At 52.1% G+C, this 27500-nt stretch overlaps 2 protein-coding genes across 3 annotated transcripts in view; one reads left to right on the top strand and one right to left on the bottom strand.

Moving 5' to 3' along the window:
* The window catches only part of LOC142922749 (cyclin-dependent kinase 1-A-like), a 23878-nt gene extending 14402 nt beyond the window's left edge, over nt 1–9476 (top strand). For both annotated transcript variants that reach the window (XM_076063594.1, XM_076063595.1), the window contains exons 7-8: nt 5689–5830; nt 7416–9476. In XM_076063594.1, the coding sequence (XP_075919709.1) occupies nt 5689–5830; nt 7416–7538 (265 nt within the window). In that variant the 3' untranslated portion in view covers nt 7539–9476. The remainder of the gene's footprint in view (nt 1–5688; nt 5831–7415) is intronic.
* Nucleotides 9477–11848: 2372 nt separating this feature from the next.
* The window catches only part of LOC142922750 (LIM domain-binding protein 3-like), a 27167-nt gene continuing 11515 nt past the window's right edge, over nt 11849–27500 (bottom strand). The window contains exons 3-6 of the mRNA XM_076063598.1: nt 25353–25378; nt 20152–20294; nt 14058–14097; nt 11849–13611 (exon numbers count right to left, since the gene is read on the bottom strand). Of these exons, the coding sequence (XP_075919713.1) occupies nt 13521–13611; nt 14058–14097; nt 20152–20294; nt 25353–25378 (300 nt within the window). The 3' untranslated portion in view covers nt 11849–13520. The remainder of the gene's footprint in view (nt 13612–14057; nt 14098–20151; nt 20295–25352; nt 25379–27500) is intronic.

Raw genomic sequence — 27500 nt, 5'->3', positions numbered from 1 at the left:
CTCAGCACTGCCACCCATAGACTCAACACTGCACCATAGACTCAGCACTGTCATAGACTCAGCACTGTCATAGACTCAGCACTGTCATAGACTCAGCACTGTCATAGACTCAGCACTGTCATAGACTCAGCACTGTCATAGACTCAGCACTGCACCATAGACTCAGCACTGCCACCCATAGACTCAACACTGCACCATAGACTCAGCACTGTCATAGACTCAGCACTGTACCGTAGACTCAACACTGTACCGTAGACTCGGCACTGTACCATAGACTCAGCACTGTACCGTAGACTCAGCACTGTCATAGACTCAGCACTGTCATAGACTCAACACTGCCACCCATAGACTCAGCACTGTCACCCATAGACTCAACACTGTCATAGACTCAGCACTGCCACCCATAGACTCAACACTGTCATAGACTCAACACTGCACCATAGACTCAACACTGCTACCATAGACTCAGCACTGTCATAGACTCAGCACTGTCATAGACTCAGCACTGTCATAGACTCAGCACTGTACCATAGACTCAGCACTGTCATAGACTCAGCACTGTCATAGACTCGGCACTGTACCATAGACTCGGCACTGTACCATAGACTCAACACTGTCATAGACTCAGCACTGTACCATAGACTCGGCACTGTCATAGACTCAGCACTGTACCATAGACTCATCACTGTCATAGACTCATCACTGTCATAGACTCAGCACTGTCATAGACTCAGCACTGTACCATAGACTCAGCACTGCCACCCATAGACTCAACACTGCCACCCATAGACTCAGCACTGTACCATAGACTCAGCACTGCCACCCATAGACTCAACACTGCCACCCATAGACTCAGCACTGCACCATAGACTCAACACTGCACCATAGACTCAACACTGCACCATAGACTCAGCACTGCCACCCATCGACTCAGCACTGCCACCCATCGACTCAACACTGCACCATCGACTCAACACTGCACCATAGACTCAACACTGCCACCCATAGACTCAGCACTGCCCATAGACTCAACACTGCCACCCATAGACTCAACAATGCACCATAGACTCAACACTGTCACCCATAGACTCAACACTGTCACCCATAGACTCAGCACTGCCATAGACTCAGCACTGTACCATAGACTCAGCACTGCCACCCATAGACTCAGCACTGCACCATAGACTCAACACTGCCACCCATAGACTCAACAATGCACCATAGACTCAGCACTGCCACCCATAGACTCAGCACTGCCATAGACTCAGCACTGCCACCCATAGACTCAACACTGCACCATAGACTCAACACTGCCACCCATAGACTCAACACTGCCACCCATAGACTCAACACTGCCACCCATAGACTCAACACTGTCATAGACTCAACACTGCCACCCATAGACTCAACACTGTCATAGACTCAACACTGCCACCCATAGACTCAACACTGTCATAGACTCAACACTGCCACCCATAGACTCAACACTGCCACCCATAGACTCAGCACTGCCACCCATAGACTCAGCACTGTCACCCATAGACTCAGCACTGCCACCCATAGACTCAGCACTGCCACCCATAGACTCAACACTGCCACGCATAGACTCAACACTGCCACCCATAGACTCAACACTGCCACCCATAGACTCAACACTGCCACCCATAGACTCAACACTGCCACCCATAGACTCAACACTGCCACCCATAGACTCAACACTGCCACCCATAGACTCAACACTGCCACCCATAGACTCTCAACACTGCCACCCATAGACTCAACACTGCCACCCATAGACTCAACACTGCCACCCATAGACTCAACACTGCCACCCATAGACTCAACACTGCCACCCATAGACTCAACACTGCCACCCATAGACTCAACACTGCCACCCATAGACTCAACACTGCCACCCATAGACTCAACACTGCCACCCATAGACTCAACACTGCCACCCATAGACTCAACACTGCCACCCATAGACTCAACACTGCCACCCATAGACTCAACACTGCCACCCATAGACTCAACACTGCCACCCATAGACTCAACACTGCCACCCATAGACTCAACACTGCCACCCATAGACTCAACACTGCCACCCATAGACTCAACACTGCCACCCATAGACTCAACACTGCCACCCATAGACTCAACACTGCCACCCATAGACTCAACACTGCCACCCATAGACTCAACACTGCCACCCATAGACTCAACACTGCCACCCATAGACTCAACACTGCCACCCATAGACTCAACACTGCCACCCATAGACTCAACACTGCCACCCATAGACTCAACACTGCCACCCATAGACTCAACACTGCCACCCATAGACTCAACACTGCCACCCATAGACTCAACACTGCCACCCATAGACTCAACACTGCCACCCATAGACTCAACACTGCCACCCATAGACTCAACACTGCCACCCATAGACTCAACACTGCCACCCATAGACTCAACACTGTCATAGACTCAACACTGCCACCCATAGAGTCAACACTGCCACCCATAGACTCAACACTGTCATAGACTCAACACTGCCACCCATAGACTCAACACTGCCACCCATAGACTCAACACTGTCATAGACTCAACACTGCCACCCATAGACTCAACACTGTCACCCATAGACTCAACACTGCCACCCATAGACTCAACACTGCCACCCATAGACTCAACACTGCCACCCATAGACTCAACACTGCCACCCATAGACTCAGCACTGCCACCCATAGACTCAACACTGCCACCCATAGACTCAACACTGCCACCCATAGACTCAACACTGCCACCATAGACTCAACACTGTCATAGACTCAACACTGCCACCCATAGACTCAGCACTGCCACCCATAGACTCAACACTGCCACCCATAGACTCAACACTGCCACCCATAGACTCAACACTGCCACCCATAGACTCAACACTGCCACCCATAGACTCAACACTGCCACCCATAGACTCAACACTGCCACCCATAGACTCAACACTGCCACCCATAGACTCAACACTGCCACCCATAGACTCAACACTGCCACCCATAGACTCAGCACTGCCACCCATAGACTCAACACTGCCACCCATAGACTCAACACTGCCACCCATAGACTCAACACTGTACCATAGACTCAACACTGCACCATAGACTCAACACTGCCACCCATAGACTCAACACTGCCACCCATAGACTCAACACTGCCACCCATAGACTCAACACTGCCACCCATAGACTCAGCACTGCACCATAGACTCAACACTGTCACCCATAGACTCAACACTGCCACCCATAGACTCAACACTGTCACCCATAGACTCAACACTGCCACCCATAGACTCAACACTGCCACCCATAGACTCAACACTGCCACCCATAGACTCAACACTGTCATAGACTCAACACTGCCACCCATAGACTCAACACTGCCACCCATAGACTCAGCACTGCCACCCATAGACTCAGCACTGCCACCCATAGACTCAACACTGCACCATAGACTCAGCACTGCACCATAGACTCGGCACTGCCACCCATAGACTCAACACTGCACCATAGACTCAGCACTGCACCATAGACTCAACACTGCCACCCATAGACTCAACACTGCCACCCATAGACTCAACACTGCCACCCATAGACTCAACACTGCCACCCATAGACTCAACACTGTCATAGACTCAACACTGCCACCCATAGACTCAACACTGCCACCCATAGACTCAACACTGCCACCCATAGACTCAACACTTTCATAGACTCAACACTGCCACCCATAGACTCAACACTGCCACCCATAGACTCAACACTGCCACCCATAGACTCAGCACTGCACCATAGACTCAGCACTGTCATAGACTCAGCACTGTCACCCATAGACTCAACACTGCACCATAGACTCAACACTGCCACCCATAGACTCAACACTGCCACCCATAGACTCAACACTGCCACCCATAGACTCAACACTGCCACCCATAGACTCAACACTGCCACCCATAGACTCAACACTGCCACCCATAGACTCAACACTGCCACCCATAGACTCAACACTGTCATAGACTCAACACTGCCACCCATAGACTCAACACTGCCACCCATAGACTCAACACTGCCACCCATAGACTCAACACTGCCACCCATAGACTCAACACTGCCACCCATAGACTCAACACTGCCACCCATAGACTCAACACTGCCACCCATAGACTCAACACTGCCACCCATAGACTCAACACTGCACCATAGACTCAACACTGCCACCCATAGACTCAACACTGCCACCCATAGACTCAACACTGCCACCCATAGACTCAACACTGCCACCCATAGACTCAACACTGCCACCCATAGACTCAGCACTGCCACCCATAGACTCAACACTGCCACCCATAGACTCAACACTGCCACCCATAGACTCAACACTGCCACCCATAGACTCAACACTGCCACCCATAGACTCAACACTGTCATAGACTCAGCACTGCCACCCATAGACTCAACACTGTCATAGACTCAACACTGCCACCCATAGACTCAACACTGCCACCCATAGACTCAACACTGTCATAGACTCAACACTGCCACCCATAGACTCAACACTGCCACCCATAGACTCAACACTGTCATAGACTCAGCACTGCACCATAGACTCAGCACTGTCATAGACTCAGCACTGTCACCCATAGACTCAACACTGTCATAGACTCAACACTGCACCATAGACTCAACACTGTCACCCATAGACTCAGCACTGCACCATAGACTCAGCACTGTCATAGACTCAGCACTGCACCATAGACTCAACACTGCACCATAGACTCAGCACTGTCACCCATAGACTCAACACTGTCATAGACTCAACACTGCCACCCATAGACTCAACACTGCCATAGACTCAGCACTGCCACCCATAGACTCAACACTGCCACCCATAGACTCAACACTGCCACCCATAGACTCAACACTGCCACCCATAGACTCAACACTGCCACCCATAGACTCAGCACTGCCACCCATAGACTCAACACTGTCACCCATAGACTCAACACTGCACCATAGACTCAACACTGCCACCCATAGACTCAACACTGCCACCCATAGACTCAACACTGCCACCCATAGACTCAGCACTGCCACCCATAGACTCAACACTGTCACCCATAGACTCAACACTGCACCATAGACTCAACACTGCCACCCATAGACTCAACACTGCCACCCATAGACTCAACACTGCCACCCATAGACTCAACACTGTCACCCATAGACTCAACACTGCACCATAGACTCAGCACTGCCACCCATAGACTCAACACTGCCACCCATAGACTCAACACTGCCACCCATAGACTCAACACTGTCACCCATAGACTCAACACTGCACCATAGACTCAGCACTGCCACCCATAGACTCAACACTGCCACCCATAGACTCAACACTGTCACCCATAGACTCAACACTGCACCATAGACTCAACACTGCCACCCATAGACTCAACACTGCCACCCATAGACTCAACACTGCCACCCATAGACTCAACACTGTCACCCATAGACTCAACACTGCACCATAGACTCAACACTGCCACCCATAGACTCAACACTGCCACCCATAGACTCGTGTCCTCGCTGCTGACCCTCACCCACACCCTCGCCCTCACTGTGACCTCTTCAGGGTGCTCGGCACGCCGACTAACGAGGTGTGGGCCGAGGTGGAGACTCTCCCTGACTTCAAGTCGTCTTTCCCCAAGTGGAAGGGTGGATCTCTGGGCAGCTCGGTCAAGATGCTAGACTCTTCCGGGGTGGACCTACTGAGCGTGAGTCACCCGCCCGGTCGCTCGCTCGCTCGGTCAACTCGTTCACTCACTCATACACTCACCCGCTCACTCACCCACTCGCTCACTCAGTCATTCACTCAGTCATTCACTCAGTCATTCACTCACACACTCACTCACTCATTCACCCACTCAGTCACCCACTCACTCACGCACTCGCTCACTCAGTCATTCACTCAGTCATTCACTCAGTCACTCACTCAGTCATTTACTCACTCATTCACCCACTCACTCATACACTCACTCACCCGCTCATTCACTCAGTCATTCACTCAGTCACTCACTCAGTCACTCACCCACCCACTCACTCACCCGCTCATTCACTCAGTCATTCACTCAGTCATTCACTCACCCGCTCATTCACTCAGTCACTCGTACACTCACCCACTCGCTCACTCACTCACTCAGTCACTCACCCACTCGCTCACTCAGTCATTCACTCACTCACACTGTCAGTCAGTCAGTCATTCACTCAGTCATTCACTCACCCGCTCATTCACTCAGTCATTCACTCACCCACCCATTCACCCACTCACTCACCCACTCGCTCACCAACTCATTCACTCAACCGCTCACTTGCCCACTCATTCATTCACTCACTCACCCAGTAACCCACTCACCCACTCACTCTGTCTCCCCGTCTCTCTCTTTGTGTCTCTCTCTCTGTGTGTGTCTCTGTGTGTGTCTCTCCCTCTGTGTGTGTCTCTGTGTGTGTGTGTGTCTCTGTGTGGCTGTGTGTGTGTGTCTCTGTGTGTGTGTGTCTCTCTCTGTCTCTGTGTCTCTCTCTGTCTATGTGTCTCTCTCTGTCTATGTGTCTCTCTCTGTCTCTGTGTCTCTCTCTGTCTCTGTGTCTCTCTCTGTCTCTGTGTCTCTCTCTGTCTCTGTGTCTCTCTCTGTCTCTGTGTCTCTCTCTGTCTCTGTGTCTCTCTCTGTGTGTGTGTGTCTCTCTCTGTGTGTGTGTGTCTCTCTGTGTGTGTGTGTGTCTCTCTCTGTGTGTGTGTGTGTCTCTCTCTGTGTGTGTGTGTGTCTCTCTCTCTCTGTGTGTGTCTCTCTGTCTGTGTGTGTCTCTCTGTCTGTGTGTGTCTGTGTGTGTCTCTCTGTGTGTGTGTCTGTGTGTGTCTCTCTGTGTGTGTGTCTATGTGTGTCTCTCTGTGTGTGTGTCTCTGTGTCTCTCTGTGTGTGTGTCTGTGTGTGTCTCTGTGTGTGTGTGTCTCTGTGTCTCTCTCTGTGTCTCTCTCTGTGTGTGTCTCTGTGTGTGTCTCTCTCTGTGTGTGTCTCTGTGTGTGTCTCTCTCTGTGTGTGTCTCTGTGTGTGTCTCTCTCTGTGTGTGTCTGTGTCTCTGTGTGTCTCTCTGTGTGTGTGTGTGTCTGTGTCTCTCTGTGTGTGTGTGTGTGTGTCTGTGTCTCTCTGTGTGTGTGTGTGTCTGTGTGTCTCTCTCTGTGTGTCTCTCTGTGTGTCTCTCTGTGTGTCTCTCTGTGTGTCTCTCTGTGTGTCTCTGTGTGTGTCTGTCTCTGTGTGTCTGAGTGTGTGTCTCTCTGTGTGTGTCTCTCTGTGTGTGTCCGAGTAGAAGTTGCTGATCTACGACCCGGCCACACGGATCTCCGCTAAGAGAGCTCTGCTTCATCCGTACTTTAACAGCCTGGACAAGGCCTCGCTCCCTGCCACACTCGCAGACTCTCTTCCTCGGTAGACACGCGGGGAGAGAGACACACGGGGAGAGAGACACGGGGAGAGAGACACGGGGAGAGAGACACGGGGAGAGACAGGGGGGGAGAGACAGGGGGGGAGACACGCGGGGAGAGAGACAGGGGGGGAGAGAGACACGGGGAGAGAGAGACAGGGGGAGAGAGAGACACGGGGAGAGAGAGACACGCGGGGAGAGACAGGGAGAGAGAGACATGGGGGGAGAGACACGGGGAGAGAGAGACACGGGGAGAGACAGCCTGGACAAGGCCTCACTCCCTGCCACACTCGCAGACTCTCTTCCTCGGTAGACACGTGGAGAGAGACACGGGGAGAGGCGGGGAGAGAGAGACACGGGGAGAGACAGGGAGAGAGAGACACGGGGAGAGACAGGGAGAGAGACACGGGGGGTAGACACGGGCGGAGAGAGACAGGGAGAGAGACAGGGAGAGAGACACGGGGGGTAGAGACAGGGAGAGAGACACGGGGGGTAGAGACAGGGAGAGAGACACGGGGAAAGACAGGGAGAGAGACAGGGAGAGAGACACGGGCGGAGAGAGACACGGGGAGAGACAGGGAGAGAGACAGGGAGAGAGACACGGGGAGAGACTAGGGGGGGTAGTGACAGGGAGAGAGACACGGGGGGTAGAGACAGGGAGAGGGACACACGGGGAGAGAGACAGGGAGAGAGACACGGGGAAAGACAGGGAGAGAGACACGGGGAGAGAGACAGGGAGAGAGACACGGGGGGTAGAGACAGGGAGAGAGACACACGGGGAGAGAGACAGGGAGAGAGACACGGGGTAGAGACAGGGAGAGAGACACACGGGGAGAGAGACAGGGAGAGAGACACACGGGGAGAGAGACAGGGAGAGAGACACACGGGGAGAGAGACAGGGAGAGAGACACACGGGGAGAGAGACAGGGAGAGAGACACGGGGAAAGACGGGGAGAGAGACAGGGAGAGAGACACACGGGGAGAGAGACAGGGAGAGAGACACACGGGGAGAGAGACACGGGGGGTAGAGACAGGGAGAGAGACACGGGGGGTAGAGACAGGGAGAGAGACAGGGGTAGAGAGAGGGAGAGAGACACACGGGGAGAGAGACACGGGGGTAGAGACAGGGAGAGAGACACACGGGGAGAGAGACAGGGAGAGAGAGAGAGACACGGGGAGAGAGACAGGGAGAGAGACACGGGGGTAGAGACAGGGAAAGAGACAGGGAGAGAGACACGGGGGTAGAGACAGGGAGAGAGACACGGGGGGTAGAGACAGGGAGAGATACGGGGGTAGAGACACGGGGGTAGAGACAGGGAGAGAGACAGGGGTAGAGAGAGGGAGAGAGACACACGGGGAGAGAGACAGGGAGAGAGACACACGGGGAGAGAGAGAGAGACACGGGGAGAGAGACACGGGGGTAGAGACAGGGAGAGAGACAGGGAGAGAGACACGGGGGTAGAGACAGGGAGAGAGACACGGGGGGTAGAGACAGGGAGAGATACGGGGGTAGAGACTGATTGTACCCGTCCGTCTGTCTCTGTGAGTCTCTGATTGTCCTCGTGTGTCTCTGTGTTCTCTGATTGTCCTCGTGTGTCTCTCTGTGTCTCTCTGTGTGTCTCTGTGAGTCTCTGATTGTCCTCGTTTGTCTCTCTGTGTCTCTCTGCGTGTCTCTGTGTGTCTCTGCTTGTATATATCTCTCTGTCTGTCTGCACGATCGCCAGCTGTCTCTGTACATATGTACATGAGTTTGCGTGATGTGTGTCTGTCTGTGTGTGTCTCTGTATGTGTGTGTCTCTGTGTGTGTCTCTGTATGTGTGTGTCTATGTGTGTGTCTCTGTGTGTGTCTGTCTGTGTCTCTGTCTGTGTCTTCACTCTGTCGTTAGATTTTTGGGCTCCTTTGATGTTTTGCAGTTTCATTGTTAATAAAAAAAATACTCAAATATACTCTGGGTGGTGAGTTGATGGCTGGGTGGGTGGGTGAGTTGGTGGCTGAGTGAGTGAGTAGCTGAGTGAGTTAGTGGCTGAGTGAGTGAGTTAGTGGCTGAGTTAGTGAGTGGCTGAGGGAGTTGCTGAGTGAGTGAGTTAGTGGCTGAGTGATTTAGTGGCTGAGTGAGTGAGTGGCTGAGTGAGTTAGTGGCTGAGTGAGTTAGTGGCTGAGTGAGTTAGTGGCTGAGTTAGTGAGTGGCTGAGTGAGTGGCTGAGTGAGTTAGTGGCTGAGTGAGTGAGTTGCTGAGTGAGTTAGTTGCTGAGTGAGTGAGTTGCTGAGTGAGTGAGTTGCTGAGTGAGTGATTTAGTGGCTGAGTGATTTAGTGGCTGAGTGAGCGAGTGGCTGAGTGAGTTAGTGAGTGGCTGAGTGAGTTAGTAGCTGAGTGAGTTAATGGCTGAGTGAGTTAGTGGCTGAGTTAGTGAGTGGCTGAGTGAGCGAGTGGCTGAGTGAGCGAGTGGCTGAGTGAGTTAGTGGCTGAGTGAGTTAGTGGCTGAGTTAGTGAGTGGCTGAGTGAGTTAGTAGCTGAGTGAGTGAGTGGCTGAGTGAGTTAGTGGCTGAGTGAGTGAGTGGCTGAGTGAGTGAGTGACTGAGTGGCTGAGTGAGTTGGTGAGTGGCTGAGTGAGTTAGTGAGTGGCTGAGTGAGTTAGTGGCTGAGTGAGTGAGTTAGTGGCTGAGTGAGTGGCTGAGTGAGTGAATGAGTGAGTGAGTGAATGACAGACTGAGTGAGTGAATGACTGACTGAGTGACTATTCCCGTCCCCTCCGCTCCTTATATGGGCACGTGTTTGATGATGCAAGACATGGAGGCCGGGGTCGTGGACAGTGCAGCCCCCCCCTCCCATGCCCTTATACGGTCATGGGGGGCGGGGCATGGTTGGTTGGGGGTGGTTGCCCTGGGGACAGCTCGAGATGGTGTGGGGGGCGGGGCGTCACTTCGCTCCTTATATGGTCATCGGGGTGGCGACATCTCACGGGAGGGGTGGGGGCGGTTGCCATGGGGACAGCTCGAGGGGGTGGGGGGGGTCTCTTCGCTCCTTATATGGTCATGGGGGGAGGGGGGCAGTGACCTGAAGTTAAAGCCACCGCCCACTCCGCTGAAGTCATTGGGGGAGTGGGGGGGGAGGCGGTAGTCCCGCCCACTCCACTCCTTATATGGTCATGATGGGAGGGGGGGCGTGGCATTAATTTGATGCTCCACCCACTACGGTAAGGGGGTTGTTATAAGGGGTATTGTTATAGGGCTATTGGTATAGGGGTATTGTTATAGGGCTATTGTTATAGGGGTATTGGTGTAGGGGTATTGTTATAGGGGTATTGTTATAGGGCTATTGTTATAGGGGTATGTTATAGGGGTATTGTTGTAGGGGTATTGTTATAGGGCTGTTATAGGGCTATTGTTGTAGGGGTATTGTTATAGGGGTATTGTTATAGTGGTATTGTTATAGGGCTGTTGTTATAGGGGTATTGTTATAGGGGTATCGATATAGGGGTATTGTTGTAGGGGTATTGTTATAGGGGTATTGTTGTAGGGGTATTGTTATAGGGCTGTTGTTATAGGGCAGTTGTTGTAGGGGTATTGTTATAGGGGTATTGTTATAGGGCTGTTGTTATAGGGCTATTGTTATAGGGCTGTTGTTATAGGGGTATTGTTGTAGGGGTATTGTTATAGGGGTATTGTTATAGGGCTGTTGTTGTAGGGCTGTTGTTGTAGGGGTATTGTTATAGGGGTATTGTTATAGGGCTATTGTTGTAGGGGTATTGTTGTAGGGGTATTGTTATAGGGCTGTTGTAGGGGTATTGTTATAGGGGTATTATAGGGGTATTGTTATAAGGGTATTGTTATAGGGGTATTGTTGAAGGGGTATTGTTATAGGGGTATTGTTGTAGGGGTATTGTTATAGGGGTATTGTTATAGGGGTATTGTTATAGGGCTATTGTTGTAGGGGTATTGTTATAGGGGTATTGGTGTAGGGGTATTGTTATAGGGGTATTGTTATAGGGCTGTTATAGGGGTATTGTTATAGGGGTATTGTTATAGGCGTATTGTTGTAGGGCTGTTGTAATAGGGCTATTGTTGTAGGGGTATTGTTGTAGGGGTATTGTTATAGGGCTATTGTTGTAGGGGTATTGTTATAGGGGTATTGTTATAGGGGTATTGTTATAGGGGTATTGGTGTAGGGGTATTGTTATAGGGGTATTGTTATAGGGGTATTGGTGTAGGGGTATTGTTATAGGGGTATTGTTATAGGGGTATTGTTATAGGGGTATTGTTATAGGGGTATTGGTGTAGGGGTATTGTTATAGGGGTATTGTTATATTGACACAGATAGTCAGATGTCTCGTTTCTTTATTGGCAATCACCACCATCACCACCACCATCACCACCACCATCATCACCATCATCATCACCACCACTATCACCATAACCGTGTGACGTCACGGCTCGTCACGTGACGCTATTAACATTCCGCTAAGATACGGGGAGGGGGGGAGGGGCTTAGGGGAGAGGGGGAGGGGCTTAGGGGAGAGGAGCTTAGAGGGGGAGATGCTTAGGGTGGGGGAGGGGCTTATGGGGGGAGGGTCTTAGGGGGGAGGGGCTCAGAGGGGGAGGGTCTTAGGGGGGAGGGGCTTAGAGGGGGAGGGTCTTAGGGGGGAGGGGCTTATTCGGGAGGGGCTGAGGGGGGATGGTCTCATGGGGGGAGGGTCTTAGGGGGGAGGGGCTCAGAGGGGGAGGGTCTTAGGGGGGAGGGGCTTACAGGGGGGAGGCTGAAGGGGAGGGGCTGAGGGTGAGAGGCTAAGGGTGGGGGAGGGGCTTATGGGGGGAGGGTCTTAGGGGGGAGGGGCTTAGAGGGGGAGGGTCTTAGGGGGGAGGGGCTTATTCGGGAGGGGCTGAGGGGGGATGGTCTCATGGGGGGAGGGTCTTAGGGGGGAGGGCCTTAGGGGGGAGGGGCTTAGAGGGGGAGAGGCTTAGGGTGGGGGAGGGTCTCATGGGGGGAGGGTCTTAGGGGGGAGGGGCTTATGGGTTGAGGGGGGGAGGAGCTTAGGGGGGAGGGGGGGAGGAGCTTAGGGGGGAGGGGCTACAGACACCACCCCCACCACAGCGACATCCATCCAGCAGTGGACAGAGCACGGAGTTGCTCGCTCTCATGTTGAGGTTGCGCGGAGTTGCGCCTGGGTTGCGCCTGGGTTGCGCCTGGGTTGCGCCTGGGTTGCTTGGAGTTGCGTGGAGTTGCGTGGAGTTGCTGGTGTAGTTGTTGAGGTTGCATGCTGACAGCTGGTGTAGTTGTTGATGTTGTTGTTGTAGATGTTGTTGTTGATGTTGTTGTTGTAGATGTTGTTGTTGTTGTTGATGTTGTTGTTGTTGTTGTTGTTGTAGTTGTTGTTGATGTTGTTGTTGTTGTTGTAGTTGTTGTAGTTGTTGTAGTTGTTGTTGTTGATGTTGTTGATGTTGTTGTAGTTGTTGTTGTAGTTGTTGTAGTAGTTGTAGTTGTTGTAGTAGTTGTAGTTGTTGTAGTTGTTGTAGTTGTAGTTGTTGTAGTTGTTGTAGTTGTAGTTGTTGTTGTTGATGTTGTTGATGTTGTTGACAGTAGTTGTTGATGTTGTTGTAGTTGTTGTTGTAGTTGTTGTAGTTGTTGATGTTGTTGTAGTTGTTGTTGTAGTTGTTGATGTTGTTGTAGTTGTTGTTGTTGTAGTTTTAGTAGTTTCTAGATGTTGAGGTTGTTGTAGTTGTTGCTAGATGTTGTTGTTGTAGTTTCTAGATGTTGTTGTTGTTGTAGTTTCTGGATGTAGTTGTTGTTGTAGTTTCTAGATGTTGAGGTTGTTGTTGTAGTTGTTGCTAGATGTTGTTGTTGTAGTAGTTTCTAGATGTTGAGGTTGTTGTTGTAGTTGTTGTTGTAGTTTCTAGATGTTGTAGTTGTTGTTGTAGTTGTTGTTGTTTCTAGATGTTGAGGTTGTTGATGTTGTAGTTGTTGCTAGATGTTGTAGTTGTAGTTGTTGTAGTTTTTAGATGTTGAGGTTGCGAGCGGACAGCTGGTGGTGCCAGTCTCTGAGGCGAGTGTATCGCTCACCCTGAATCTGAGACTCGAAACGGTCCCTGAGGGTGGGTGGGGAGGGTGAGACACTCACCAATCACTCACCAATCACTCACCAATCACTCACTCACCAATCACTCACCAATCACTCACCACTCACCCACTCACCCACTCACCTACTCACTCACCCACTCACTCACTCACCGACCCACCCACCCACTCACCCACTCACTCACTCACCCACTCACCCACTCACTCACTCACTCACCCACCCACCCACTCACTCACTCACCCACCCACCCACCCACTCACCCACTCACCCACTCACCCACCCACCCACTCACTCATTCACTAACCCACCCACCCACCCACTCACTCACCCACTCACCCACCCACTCACCCACTCACTCACTCACTCACCCACCCACCCACTCACTCACACACTCACTCACTCACCCACCCACCCACTCACCCACTCACCCACCCACTCACCCACCCACCCACCCACCTCGCTTTCTTGTGGGAATCTTCCTCTTCTGGTGATCCAACTGCGGGGTAAAGAAGCAGAAATGGTGAGTGGGTGAGTGAGTGAGTGGGTGAGTGGGTGAGTGAGTGGGTGAGTGGGTGAGTGGGTGAGTGAGTGAGTGAGTGGGTGAGTGAGTGGGTGAGTGAGTGAGTGAGTGGGTGAGTGGGTGAGTGAGTGGGTGGGTGGGTGAGTGGGTGAGTGAGTGAGTGGGTGAGTGAGTGGGTGGGTGAGTGAGTGAGTGGGTGAGTGAGTGAGTGAGTGGGTGAGTGAGTGAGTGGGTGAGTGAGTGAGTGAGTGGGTGAGTGAGTGAGTGGGTGAGTGAGTGAGTGAGTGGGTGAGTGAGTGAGTGGGTGAGTGAGTGGGTGAGTGAGTGAGTGAGTGGGTGAGTGAGTGAGTGGGTGAGTGAGTGAGTGAGTGGGTGAGTGAGTGGGTGAGTGAGTGAGTGAGTGAGTGGGTGAGTGAGTGAGTGGGTGAGTGATTGAGTGGGTGAGTGAGTGACTGAGTGGGTGAGTGAGTGGGTGAGTGAGTGGGTGAGTGGGTGAGTGAGTGAGTGGGTGAGTGAGTGGGTGGGTGGGTGAGTGAGTGAGTGGGTGAGTGGGTGAGTGAGTGAGTGGGTGAGTGGGTGAGTGAGTGGGTGAGTGAGTGGGTGAGTGACTGAGTGACTGACTGAGTGACTGACTGGATGACTGACTGAGTGACTCACTGACTGACTGACTGAGTGACTGACTGACTGATTGACTGACTGAGTGAGTGACTGACTGAGTGACTGCCTGACTGAGTGACTGCCTGAATGAGTGACTGACTGATTGCCTGACTGACTATCTAACTGACTAACTAACTGACTGACTGACTGAGTGACTGCCTAACTGACTGACTGACTAATTGACTGACTGCCTGAGTGACTGCGTGACTGAGTGACTGCCTGACTAACTGACTGACTAACTGAGTGACTGACTGCCTGACTGACTGATTGAGTGACTGACTGAGTGACTGAGTGACTAACTTACTGACTGACTGCCTGAGTGACTGACTGAGTGACTGAGTAACTAACTGACTGACTAACTAACTAGCTGACTGACTGCCTGAGTGACTAACTAACTGACTGACTGAGTGACTGACTGAGTGATTGACTAACCGACTAACTGACTAACTGACTAACTAACTGATTCACTGACTAACTAACTAACTTTCTGACTAACTGACTGAGTGACTAACTGACTGACTGCCTTACTGAGTGACTGACTGAGTGACTGACTGAGTGATTGAGTGACAGACTGACTGACTAACTAACTCACTAACTAACTGACTTACTGCCTGCCTGATTGACTGACTGAGTGACTAACTAACTGACTGAGTAACTAACTGACTAACTAGCTGACTAACTGACTGCCTGAGTGACTAACTGACTGACTGACTAACTGACTAACTAACTGACTAACTGCCTGAGTGACTAACTAACTGAGTGACTGAGTGACTGACTGAGTAACTGACTGACTGAGTGACTAACTGACTGCCTGACTGCCTGACTGACTGACTGCCTGAGTGACTAACTAAATGACTGACTGACTGAGTAACTGACTGACTGAGTGACTAACTTACTGACTGACTGCCTGACTAACTGACTGACTGAGTGACTGACTGAGTGACTAACTGACTAACTTACTGACTGACTGAGTGACTAACTTACTGCCTGACTGACTGCCTGACTGACTGAGTGACTCACGAGACTCGGTGCCTGTCAGCTGAGCGAGGATCCTGAAGGATCGACTGAGTGACTTACTAACTAACTGACTGACTGAGTGAATGCCTGAGTGACTAACTGAGTGACTGCCTGACTGACTGACTGACTGCCTGAGTGACTAACTGAGTGACTGAATAACTAACTGACTGAGTGACTGACTGAGTGACTGACTAACTAACTGACTGACTGAGTGAATGCCTGAGTGACTAACTGAGTGGCTGCCTGACTGACTGACTGACTGCCTGAGTGACTAACTGAGTGACTGAATAACTAACTGACTGAGTGACTAACTGAGTGACTGCCTGACTGACTGACTGCCTGAGTGACTAACTGAGTGACTGAATAACTAACTGACTGAGTGACTGACTGAGTGACTGACTAACTAACTGACTGAGTGACTGACTGAGTGACTGACTGACTGACTGAGTGACTGACTGACTGAGTGACTGAGTGACTGACTAACTAACTGACTGAGTGACTGACTGAGTGACTGACTGACTGACTGAGTGACTGACTGAGTGACTGACTGACTGACTGAGTGACTGACTGACTGAGTGACTGAGTGACTGAATGAGTGACTGACTGACTGAGTGAGTGACTGAGTGAGTGACTGACTGAGTGACTGAGTTACTGACTGAGTGGCTGACTGAGTGAGTGACTGACTGAGTGACTGACTGACTGAGTGACTGACTGAGTGACTGACTGAGTGACTACCTAATTAACTAACTGACTGACTGACTGACTGAGTGACTGAGTGAGTGACTGACTGACTGACTGAGTGACTGAGTGACTGACTGACTGACTGACTGAGTGACTGAGTGACTGACTGAGTGACTGAGTGACTAACTGACTGACTGAGTGACTGACTGACTGAGTGACTAACTGAGTGACTAACTGAGTGACTAAGTGACTGACTGAGTGACTGACTGCCTGACTGACTGCCTGACTGAGTGACTGACTGAGTGACTGACTGAGTGACTGACTGAGTGACTGACTGAGTGAGTGACTAACTGACTGCCTGACTGACTGACTGAGTGACTAACTAACTGACTAAGTGACTAACTGACTAACTGACTGACTGAGTGACTGAGTGACTGACTGAGTGACTGACTGAGTGACTGACTGACTAACTAACTGACTGACTGACTGAGTGACCGACTGAGTGACTGACTGAGTGACTGAGTGACTGAGTGACTGACTGATTGACTTACTGAGTGACTGAGTGACTGAGTAACTTACTGACTGAGTGACTGACTGAGTGACTAACTGACTGCCTGAGTAACTGACTGCCTGACTGACTGACTGAGTGACTAACTGACTGCCTGAGTGACTGACTGAGTGACTAACTGACTGACTGAGTGACTGAGTGACTAATTGACGCCTGAGTAACTGACTGCCTGACTGAGTGACTAACTGACTAACTGACTGACTGACTGACTAACTGACTGCCTGACTGACTGACTGCCTGACTGACTAACTAACTGACTGACTAACTGACTGAGTGACTGACTGACTAACTAACTGACTGACTGAGTGAATAACTAACTGACTGACTGAGTGAGTGTGTGTGTCTCTCTCTCTGTGTCTCTCTCTCTGTGTCTCTCTCTCTGTGTCTCTCTCTCTGTGTCTCTCTCTCTGTGTCTCTCTCTCTGTGTCTCTCTCTGTGTGTGTCTCTCTGTGTGTGTCTCTCTGTGTCTCTCTCTGTGTGTGTGTCTGTCTCTGTGTGTGTGTCTGTGTCTCTGTGTGTGTGTCTGTGTCTCTGTGTGTCTCTCCCTCTGTGTGTGTCTCTCTCTCTGTCTGTGTGTGTCTCTGTGTGTGTGTCTCTCTCTCTCTCTGTATGTGTCTCTCTGTGTCTCTCTGTGTGTGTGTCTCTCTGTGTGTGTCTGTCTCTCTGTGTCTGTGTCTCTCTCTGTGTGTCTCTCTCTGTGTCTCTCTGTGTGTGTGTCTCTGTCTGTGTGTGTCTCTGTGTGTCTGTGTCTCTGTGTGTCTCTCTCTGTGTGTCTGTGTCTCTGTGTGTGTCTGTGTCTCTGTGTGTGTCTCTCTGTGTCTGTGTGTGTCTCTCCCTCTGTGTGTCTCTCTCTGTGTGTGTCTGTGTGTCTGTGTGTGTCTGTCTCTGTGTGTGTGTCTCTCTGTGTGTCTCTCTCTGTGTGTGTGTCTCTCTCTGTGTGTGTCTCTCTCTGTGTGTCTCTCTGTGTGTGTCTGTGTCTCTGTGTGTGTCTATCTCTGTGTGTCTCTGTGTGTGTGTCTCTCTGTGTGTGTCTCTCTGTGTGTGTCTCTGTGTGTGTGTGTCTCTGTGTGTCTCTCTGTGTCTCTCCCTCTGTGTCTCTCTGTGTCTCTGTCTGTGTGTCTCTCTGTGTGTCTCTCTGTGTGTGTGTCTGTCTGTCTCTCTGTGTGTGTCTCTGTGTGTGTCTCTGTGTGTGTCTCTCTCTGTGTGTGTCTCTCTGTGTGTGTCTCTCTCTGTTTGTGTCTCTCTCTGTGTGTGTCTCTCTCTGTGTGTGTCTCTCTCTGTGTGTGTGTCTCTCTGTGTGTGTGTCTCTCTGTGTGTCTCTCTGTGTGTGTGTCTATCTGTGTGTCTCTCTCTGTGTGTGTCTGTGTGTCTAACTAACTGACTGACTGACTGAGTGACTCACGAGACTCGGTGCCAGTCAGCTGAGCGAGGATCCTGAAGGATCGACTGACTAACTGACTGCCTGACTGACTGAGTGACTGAGTGACTAACTGAGTGACTGACTGACTGAGTGAGTGACTGAGTGACTGACTGATTGACTAAGTGACTGAGTGACTGAGTGACTGACTGAGTGACTGACTGACTGAGTGAGTGACTGAGTGACTGACTGATTGACTAAGTGACTGAGTGACTGAGTGACTGACTGACTGACTGCCTGACTAAGTGACTCACGAGATTCGGTGCCTGTGAGCTGAGCGAGGATCCTGAAGGATCGACTGAGTGACTGACTGAGTGACTGACTGAGTGAATAACTGAGTGACTACTGAGTGACTGACTGAGTGACTGAGTGACTGACTGAGTGACTGACTGAGTGACTGACTGATTGTCTAAGTGACTGAGTGACTGACTAACTGACTGCCTGACTGACTGAGTGACTGACTGACTGAGTGACTGAGTGAATAACTGACTGACTGACTGACTGACTGCCTGAGTGACTCACGAGATTCGGTGCCTGTCAGCTGAGCGAGGATCCTGAAGGATCGACTGACTGACTGACTGAGTGACTGACTGACTGACTGAGTGACTAACTGACTGACTGAGTGACTAACTGACTGAGTGACTGACTAACTGAATGACTGACTGAGTGATTGATTGACTAACTAACTGACTGACTGAGTGAGTGATTGATTGACTAACTAACTGACTGACTGAGTGACTAACTGACTGCCTGACTGACTGAGTGACTGAGTGACTAACTGAGTGAATGACTGACTGACTGAGTGACTGACTAACTGACTGACTGACTGAGTGAGTGATTGATTGACTTACTAACTAACTGACTGAGTGACTAACTGACTGCCTGACTGACTGAGTGACTGAGTGACTAACTGAGTGAATGACTGACTGACTGAGTGACTGACTAACTGACTGACTGAGTGAGTGACTGACTGAGTGACTCACGAGATTCGGTGCCAGTCAGCTGAGCGAGGATCCTGAAGGATCGACTGACTGACTGACTGAGTGACTGACTGACTGAGTGAATGACTGACTGAGTGAGTGACTGACTGACTGACTGAGTGACTGACTGACTGAGTGACTAACTGACTGACTAACTAACTGACTAACTGAGTGACTGCCTGAGTGATTGACTAAGTGACTGACTCCCTGACTGAGTGACTCACTGACTGACTGACTGAGTGACTGACTGACTGAGTGACTGACTGACTGCCTGACTGAGTGACTGACTGAGTGATTGACTAAGTGACTGACTCCCTGACTGAGTGACTGACTGACTGACTGAGTGACTGACTAACTGACTGCCTGACTGAGTGACTGACTGAGTGACTCACGAGATTCGGTGCCTGTGAGCTGAGCGAGGATCCTGAAGGATCGACTGACTGACTGACTGAGTGACTGACTGAGTGACTGACTGACTGAGTGACTGACTGACTGCCTGACTGAGTGACTGACTGAGTGATTGACTAAGTGACTGACTCCCTGACTGAGTGACTGACTGACTGACTGAGTGACTGACTAACTGACTGCCTGACTGAGTGACTGACTGAGTGACTCACGAGATTCGGTGCCTGTGAGCTGAGCGAGGATCCTGAAGGATCGACTGAGTGACTGACTGAGTGACTGACTGAGTGACTGACTGAGTGACTCACGAGATTCGGTGCCTGTGAGCTGAGCGAGGATCCTGAAGGATCGACTCTGCGTGGTTCCCGTGCGGGGATTCCAGTCCTGAGTGTCCACCATCAGCCGCTTCTTGGACAGATCGTGGTGAGGATGCCAGGAATCATTGACCAGGCTGCAGAGAGAGAGAGAGAGGTGATGGTGGTGGTGGTGATGGTGGTGGTGGTGATGGTGGTGATGGTGGTGGTGATGGTGGTGGTGGTGATGGTGGTGATGGTGGTGGTGATGGTGGTGGTGGTGGTGGTGGTGGTGGTGATGGTGGTGGTGGTGATGGTGGTGGTGGTGATGGTGGTGGTGGTGATGGTGGTGATGGTGGTGATGGTGATGGTGGTGGTTGTGATGGTGATGGTGGTGGTGATGGTGGTGGTGGTGATGGTGGTGGTGGTGGTGGTGGTGATGGTGGTGATGGTGGTGATGGTGATGGTGGTGGTGATGGTGGTGGTGATGGTGATGGTGGTGGTGATGGTGGTGGTGATGGTGATGATGGTGGTGATGGTGATGGTGGTGGTGATGGTGATGGTGGTGATGGTGGTGATGGTGGTGATGGTGGTGGTGGTGGTGATGGTGGTGGTGATGGTGATGGTGGTGGTGATGGTGGTGATGATGGTGGTGGTGGTGATGGTGGTGGTGGTGATGGTGGTGGTGATGGTGGTGGTGATGGTGGTGGTGATGGTGGTGGTGATGGTGGTGATGATGGTGATGGTGGTGGTGGTGATGGTGGTGGTGGTGGTGATGGTGGTGATGATGGTGGTGGTGATGGTGGTGATGGTGGTGATGGTGGTGGTGGTGATGGTGGTGGTGGTGGTGGTGATGGTGGTGGTAGTGGTGGTGATGGTGGTGGTGGTGATGGTGGTGGTGGTGATGGTGGTGATGGTGTTGGTGGTGATGGTGGTGGTGATGGTGATGGTGGTGATGGTGGTGGTGGTGGTGATGGTGATGATGGTGGTGGTGATGGTGGTGATGGTGGTGATGGTGGTGGTGATGGTGGTGATGGTGATGGTGGTGGTGATGGTGATGATGGTGGTGGTGATGGTGGTGATGGTGGTGATGGTGATGGTGGTGATGGTGGTGGTGGTGATGGTGGTGGTGGTGGTGGTGATGGTGGTGGTGATGGTGGTGGTGGTGATGGTGGTGGTGGTGATGGTGGTGATGGTGATGGTGGTGGTGATGGTGGTGGTGATGGTGGTGGTGATAGTGGTGGTGGTGGTGGTGGTGATAGTGGTGGTGGTGATGGTGGTGATGGTGGTGGTGATGGTGGTGGTGGTGATGGTGGTGGTGGTGGTGGTGATGGTGGTGATGGTGGTGGTGGTGATGGTGGTGATGGTGGGGGTGGTGATGGTGGTGATGGTGGTGATGGTGGTGATGGTGGTGGTGTTGGTGATGGTGGTGGTGATGGTGATGGTGGTGATGATGGTGATGGTGGTGATGGTGGTGGTGATGATGGTGGTGGTGGTGGTGGTGATGGTGATGATGGTGATGGTGGTGGTGATGGTGATGGTGGTGGTGATGGTGGTGATGGTGGTGGTGGTGATGGTGGTGGTGGTGGTGATGGTGGTGATGGTGGTGGTGGTGATGGTGATGATGGTGATGGTGGTGGTGATGGTGGTGGTGGTGATGGTGGTGATGGTGATGGTGGTGATGGTGGTGGTGATGGTGGTGGTGATGGTGGTGATGGTGGTGGTGGTGATGGTGGTGGTGGTGGTGATGGTGGTGATGGTGGTGATGGTGGTGATGGTGGTGATGGTGATGGTGGTGGTGGTGGTGATGGTGGTGGTGATGGTGGTGGTGATGGTGGTGGTGATGGTGGTGGTGATGGTGGTGATGGTGGTGATGGTGGTGGTGATGGTGGTGATGGTGGTGGTGGTGGTGATGGTGGTGGTGGTGATGGTGGGGGTGGTGGTGATGGTGGTGGTGTTGGTGATGGTGGTGGTGATGGTGATGGTGGTGATGATGGTGATGGTGGTGATGGTGGTGGTGATGATGGTGGTGGTGGTGGTGGTGATGGTGATGATGGTGATGGTGGTGGTGATGGTGATGGTGGTGGTGATGGTGGTGATGGTGGTGGTGGTGATGGTGGTGGTGGTGGTGATGGTGGTGATGGTGGTGGTGGTGATGGTGATGATGGTGATGGTGGTGGTGATGGTGGTGGTGGTGATGGTGGTGATGGTGATGGTGGTGATGGTGGTGGTGATGGTGGTGGTGATGGTGGTGATGGTGGTGGTGGTGATGGTGGTGGTGGTGGTGATGGTGGTGATGGTGGTGATGGTGGTGATGGTGGTGATGGTGATGGTGGTGGTGGTGGTGATGGTGGTGGTGATGGTGGTGGTGATGGTGGTGGTGATGGTGGTGGTGATGGTGGTGATGGTGGTGATGGTGGTGGTGATGGTGGTGATGGTGGTGGTGGTGGTGATGGTGGTGGTGGTGATGGTGATGGTGGTGATGGTGGTGGTGATGGTGGTGGTGATGGTGGTGATGGTGGTGATGGTGGTGATGGTGGTGGTGATGGTGGTGGTGGTGATGATGGTGGTGGTGGAGGTGGTGGTGATGGTGGTGGTGGTGGTGGTGGTGATGGTGGTGGTGGTGGTGGTGATGGTGGTGATGGTGGTGGTGATGGTGGTGGTGGTGGTGGTGGTGATGGTGGTGGTGGTGGTGGTGATGGTGGTGATGGTGGTGGTGGTGATGGTGGTGGTGGTGGTGATGGTGGTGGTGGTGATGGTGGTGATGGTGGTGGAGGTGGTGGTGATGGTGGTGATGGTGGTGGTGGTGATGGTGGTGATGGTGGTGGTGATGGTGGTGGTGATGGTGGTGGTGATGGTGGTGGTGATGGTGATGGTGGTGGTGATGGTGGTGGTGATGGTGGTGGTGGTGGTGATGGTGGTGGTGGTGGTGATGGTGGTGGTGGTGGTGGTTGTGGTGGTGGTGATGGTGGTGGTGGTGGTGGTGATGGTGGTGATGGTGGTGATGGTGGTGGTGGTTGTGGTGGTGGTGATGGTGGTGGTGGTGGTGGTGATGGTGGTGGTGGTGGTGGTGATGGTGGTGATGGTGGTGGTGGTGGTGGTGATGGTGGTGGTGGTGGTGATGGTGGTGGTGATGGGGGTGGTGGTGATAGTGGTGGTGGTGATGGTGGTGGTGATGGTGGTGGTGGTGGTGGTGATGGTGGTGATGGTGTTGGTGGTGGTGGAGGTGGTGATGGTGGTGGTGATGGTGGTGGTGATGGTGGTGGTGGTGATGGTGGTGATGGTGGTGGTGGTGGTGGAGGTGGTGATGGTGGTGGTGGTGGTGGTGATGGTGGTGGTGGTGGTGATGGTGGTGGTGGTGGTGATGGTGATGGTGGTGATGGTGATGGTGGTGGGGGTAGTGGTGATGGTGGTGGTGGTGGAGGTGGTGATGGTGGTGGTGGTGATGGTGGTGGTGGTGATGGTGGTGATGGTGGTGGTGGTGATGGTGGTGATGGTGGTGGTGGTGGTGGAGGTGGTGATGGTGGTGATGGTGATGGTGGTGGTGGTGATGGTGGTGGTGGTGATGGTGATGGTGGTGGTGATGGTGGTGATGGTGGTGGTGATGGTGGTGGTGATGGTGATGGTGGTGGTGATGGTGATGGTGGTGATGGTGGTGATGGTGGTGGTGATGGTGGTGGTGATGGTGGTGGTGATGGTGATGGTGGTGGTGATGGTGGTGGTGGTGATGGTGATGGTGGTGGTGATGGTGGTGATGGTGGTGATGGTGATGGTGGTGATGGTGGTGGTGGTGATGGTGGTGATGGTGGTGATGGTGATGGTGGTGATGGTGGTGGTGGTGGTGATGGTGGTGGTGATGGTGGTGGTGATGGTGATGGTGGTGGTGGTGGTGATGGTGGTGGTGGTGATGGTGGTGGTGGTGGTAGTGGTGATGGTGGTGATGGTGGTGGTGATGGTGGTGGTGGTGATGGGGGTTGGGGTGGTGGTGATGGTGGTGATGGTGATGGTGGTGGTGATGGTGGTGGTCATGATGGTGGTGATGGTGGTGGTGGTGATAGTGGTGGTGGTGGTGATGGTGGTGACGGTGGTGATGGTGGTGGTGGTGACGGTGGTGATGGTGGTGATGGTGGTGGGGATGGTGGTGGTGATGGTGGTGGTGATGGTGGTGGTGGTGGAGGTGATGGTGGTGGTGGTGGTGATGGTGGTGGTGATGGTGATGGTGGTGGTGATGGTGATGATGGTGGTGGTGATGGTGGTGATGGTGGTGATGGTGGTGATGATGGTGGTGATGGTGATGGTGGTGATGGTAGTGGTGATGGTGGTGATGGTGGTGGTAGTGGTGATGGTGGTGATGGTGGTGATGGTGATGGTGGTGATGGTGGTGGTAGTGTTGATGTTGGTGATGGTGGTGATGGTGGTGATGGTGATGGTGGTGGTGGTGATGGTGGTGATGGTGGTGGTGATGGTGGTGGTGATGGTGATGGTGGTGGGGGTGGTGATGGTGGTGGTGATGGTGGGGATGGTGATGGTGGTGATGGTGGTGATGGTGGTGGTGGTGATGGTGGTGATGGTGGTGGTAGTGATGACTGTGGTGATGGTGGTGATGATGGTGGTGGTGGTGATGGTGGTGGTGATGGTGGTGGTGGTGATGGTGGTGGTGATGGTGGTGATGATGGTGATGGTGATGATGGTGGTGATGGTGGTGGTGATGGTTGGTGTTGGTAGTGGTGATGGTAGTGGTGGTGATGGTGGTGGTGGTGGTAGTTGTGGTGGTGGTGGTGATGGTGGTTGTGGTGATGGTGATGGTGGTTGTGGTGATGGTGGTTGTGGTTGTGGTAGTAGTGGTGGTAGTTGTGGTGGTAGTGGTGGTAGTAGTGGTGGTAGTTGTGGTAGTTGTGGTAGTAGTGGTGGTAGTTGTGGTAGTAGTGGTGGTTGTGGTAGTTGTGGTGGTAGTGGTGGTAGTAGTGGTGGTAGTTGTGGTAGTGGTGGTAGTGGTGGTAGTGGTGGTGGTAGTCGTGGTTGTGGTAGTGGTGGTAGTAGTTGTAGTGGTAGTAGTGGTAGTGGTGGTAGTTGTGGTAGTGGTGGTGGTAGTGGTAGTAGTGGTGGTGGTAGTGGTGGTAGTAGTGGTGGTAGTGGTGGTGGTAGTGGTGGTAGTGGTGGTGGTAGTGGTGGTATTGGTTGTGGTAGTAGTGGTAGTGGTGGTGATTGTCACTCACTCATGAACACCACCACCAACGAGAACCTACCACAACCACAACCACAACAACAACCAGATTACAAATCGAAAACAGCACGAAATGTTGACTACCTCACCAAGCTACAGGAGGTCGTGGATCTCTATGGGTCTTTGTGGGTCTCTGTGTGTCTCTATGGGTCTCTGTGAGTCTCTGTGGGTCTCTGTGGGTGTCTTTGGGTCTCTGTGTGTCTCTGTGGGTCTCTGTGAGTCTCTGTGCGTCTCTATGGGTCTCTGTGTGTCTCTGTGTGTCTCTGTGAGTCTCTGTGGGTCTCTGTGTGTCTCTATGGGTCTCTATGGGTCTCTGTGGGTCTCTGTGCGTCTCTATGGGTCTCTGTGCGTCTCTGTGGGTCTCTGTGAGTCTCTGTGAGTCTCTGTGGGTGTCTGTGTGTCTCTGTGTGTCTCTGTGTGTCTCTGTGTGTCTCTATGGGTCTCTGTGGGTCTCTGTGGGTCTCTATGGGTCTCTATGGGTGTCTGTGAGTCTCTGTGAGTCTCTGTGAGTCTCTGTGAGTCTCTGTGGGTCTCTGTGGGTCTCTGTGGGTCTCTATGGGTGTCTGTGAGTCTCTGTGGGTCTCTGTGAGTCTCTGTGAGTCTCTGTGTGTCTCTTTGAGTCTCTGTGGGTCTCTGTGAGTCTCTGTGTGTCTCTGTGAGTCTCTGTGAGTCTCTGTGTGTCTGTGAGTCTCTCTGTGTCTCTGTGAGTCTCTGTGTGAGTCTGTGTGTCTCTGTGGGTCTCTGTAGGTCTCTATGTGTCTCTGTGGGTCTCTATGGGTCTCTGTGGGTCTCTATGTGTCTCTGTGAGTCTCTATGGGTCTCTGTGGGTCTCTATGTGTCTCTGTGGGTCTCTATGGGTCTCTGTGGGTCTCTGTGGGTCTCTATGGGTCTCTGTGTGTCTCTGTGGGTCTCTGTGTGTCTCTGTGTGTCTCTGTGGGTCTCTGTGGGTCTCTATGTGTCTCTGTGGGTCTCTGTGAGTCTCTGTGGGTCTCTATGTGTCTCTGTGAGTCTCTCTCTGTCTCTGTGTATCTCTATGTGTCTCTGTGTGTCTCTATGAGTCTCTGTGAGTCTCTGTGTCTCTGTGTGTCTCTGTGTGTCTCTCTGAGTCTCTATGTGTCTCTATGTATCTCTGTCTGTCTCTGTGGGTCTCTATGGGTCTCTGTGAGTCTCTATGAGTCTCTGTGTGTCTCTGTGGGTCTCTGTGTCTCTGTGTGTCTCTGTGTGTCTCTGTGTGTCTCTGTGTGTCTCTGTGTGTCTCTGTGTGTCTCTATGTGTCTCTGTGAGTCTCTGTGTATCTCTGTGTGTCTCTCTGAGTCTCTATGTGTCTCTATGTATCTCTGTCTGTCTCTGTGTGTCTCTCTACGCATCTCAGCACATTTAGAACAATCTGTTCTGGCTCTACAAAGGTGTCCACCCGTCCGCCTACTCTGGTTTTCTCGGTGTTCGGATGTCATCATTGATCGCGATGGTCTCAAAAACAACGATAGACACGGATTCCTTACGTACGGTAAGATAAGGGAAGGTATTTAAATGGGGACCTCTTTGTATATATACACAAGTCTCTATCGGACGGTCCAGCTCCTGACAGAGCAGTGGCAGCCTCTCTTCACACACACAGACACACACACAGACACACACAGACACACACACAGACACACACACACAGACACACACAGACACACACAGACACACACACAGACACACACACACAGACACACACAGACACACACAGACACACACACAGACACACACACACAGACACACACACAGACACACACAGACACACACACAGACACACACACACACAGACACACACACAGACACACACACACAGACACACACACAGACACACACACAGACACACACACACAGACACACACACAGACACACACACAGACACACAGACAGACACACACAGACACACACACATAGACACACAGACACACACACACAGACACACACACAGACACACAGACACACACACACAGACACACACACATAGACACACAGACACACACACACAGACACACAGACACACACACACAGACACACACACACAGACACACAGACACACACACACAGACACACACACACACACAGACACACACACACAGACACACACACACAGACACACAGACAC

Source organism: Petromyzon marinus, unplaced genomic scaffold (assembly GCF_048934315.1).
Source record: "Petromyzon marinus isolate PM22_M1 ecotype Great Lakes invasive population unplaced genomic scaffold, UKy_Petmar_22M1.pri1.0 PM_Scaffold_161, whole genome shotgun sequence".
Taxonomy (NCBI): Eukaryota; Metazoa; Chordata; class Hyperoartia; order Petromyzontiformes; family Petromyzontidae; genus Petromyzon; species Petromyzon marinus.
This window is presented reverse-complemented; position numbering and strand designations above follow the sequence as displayed.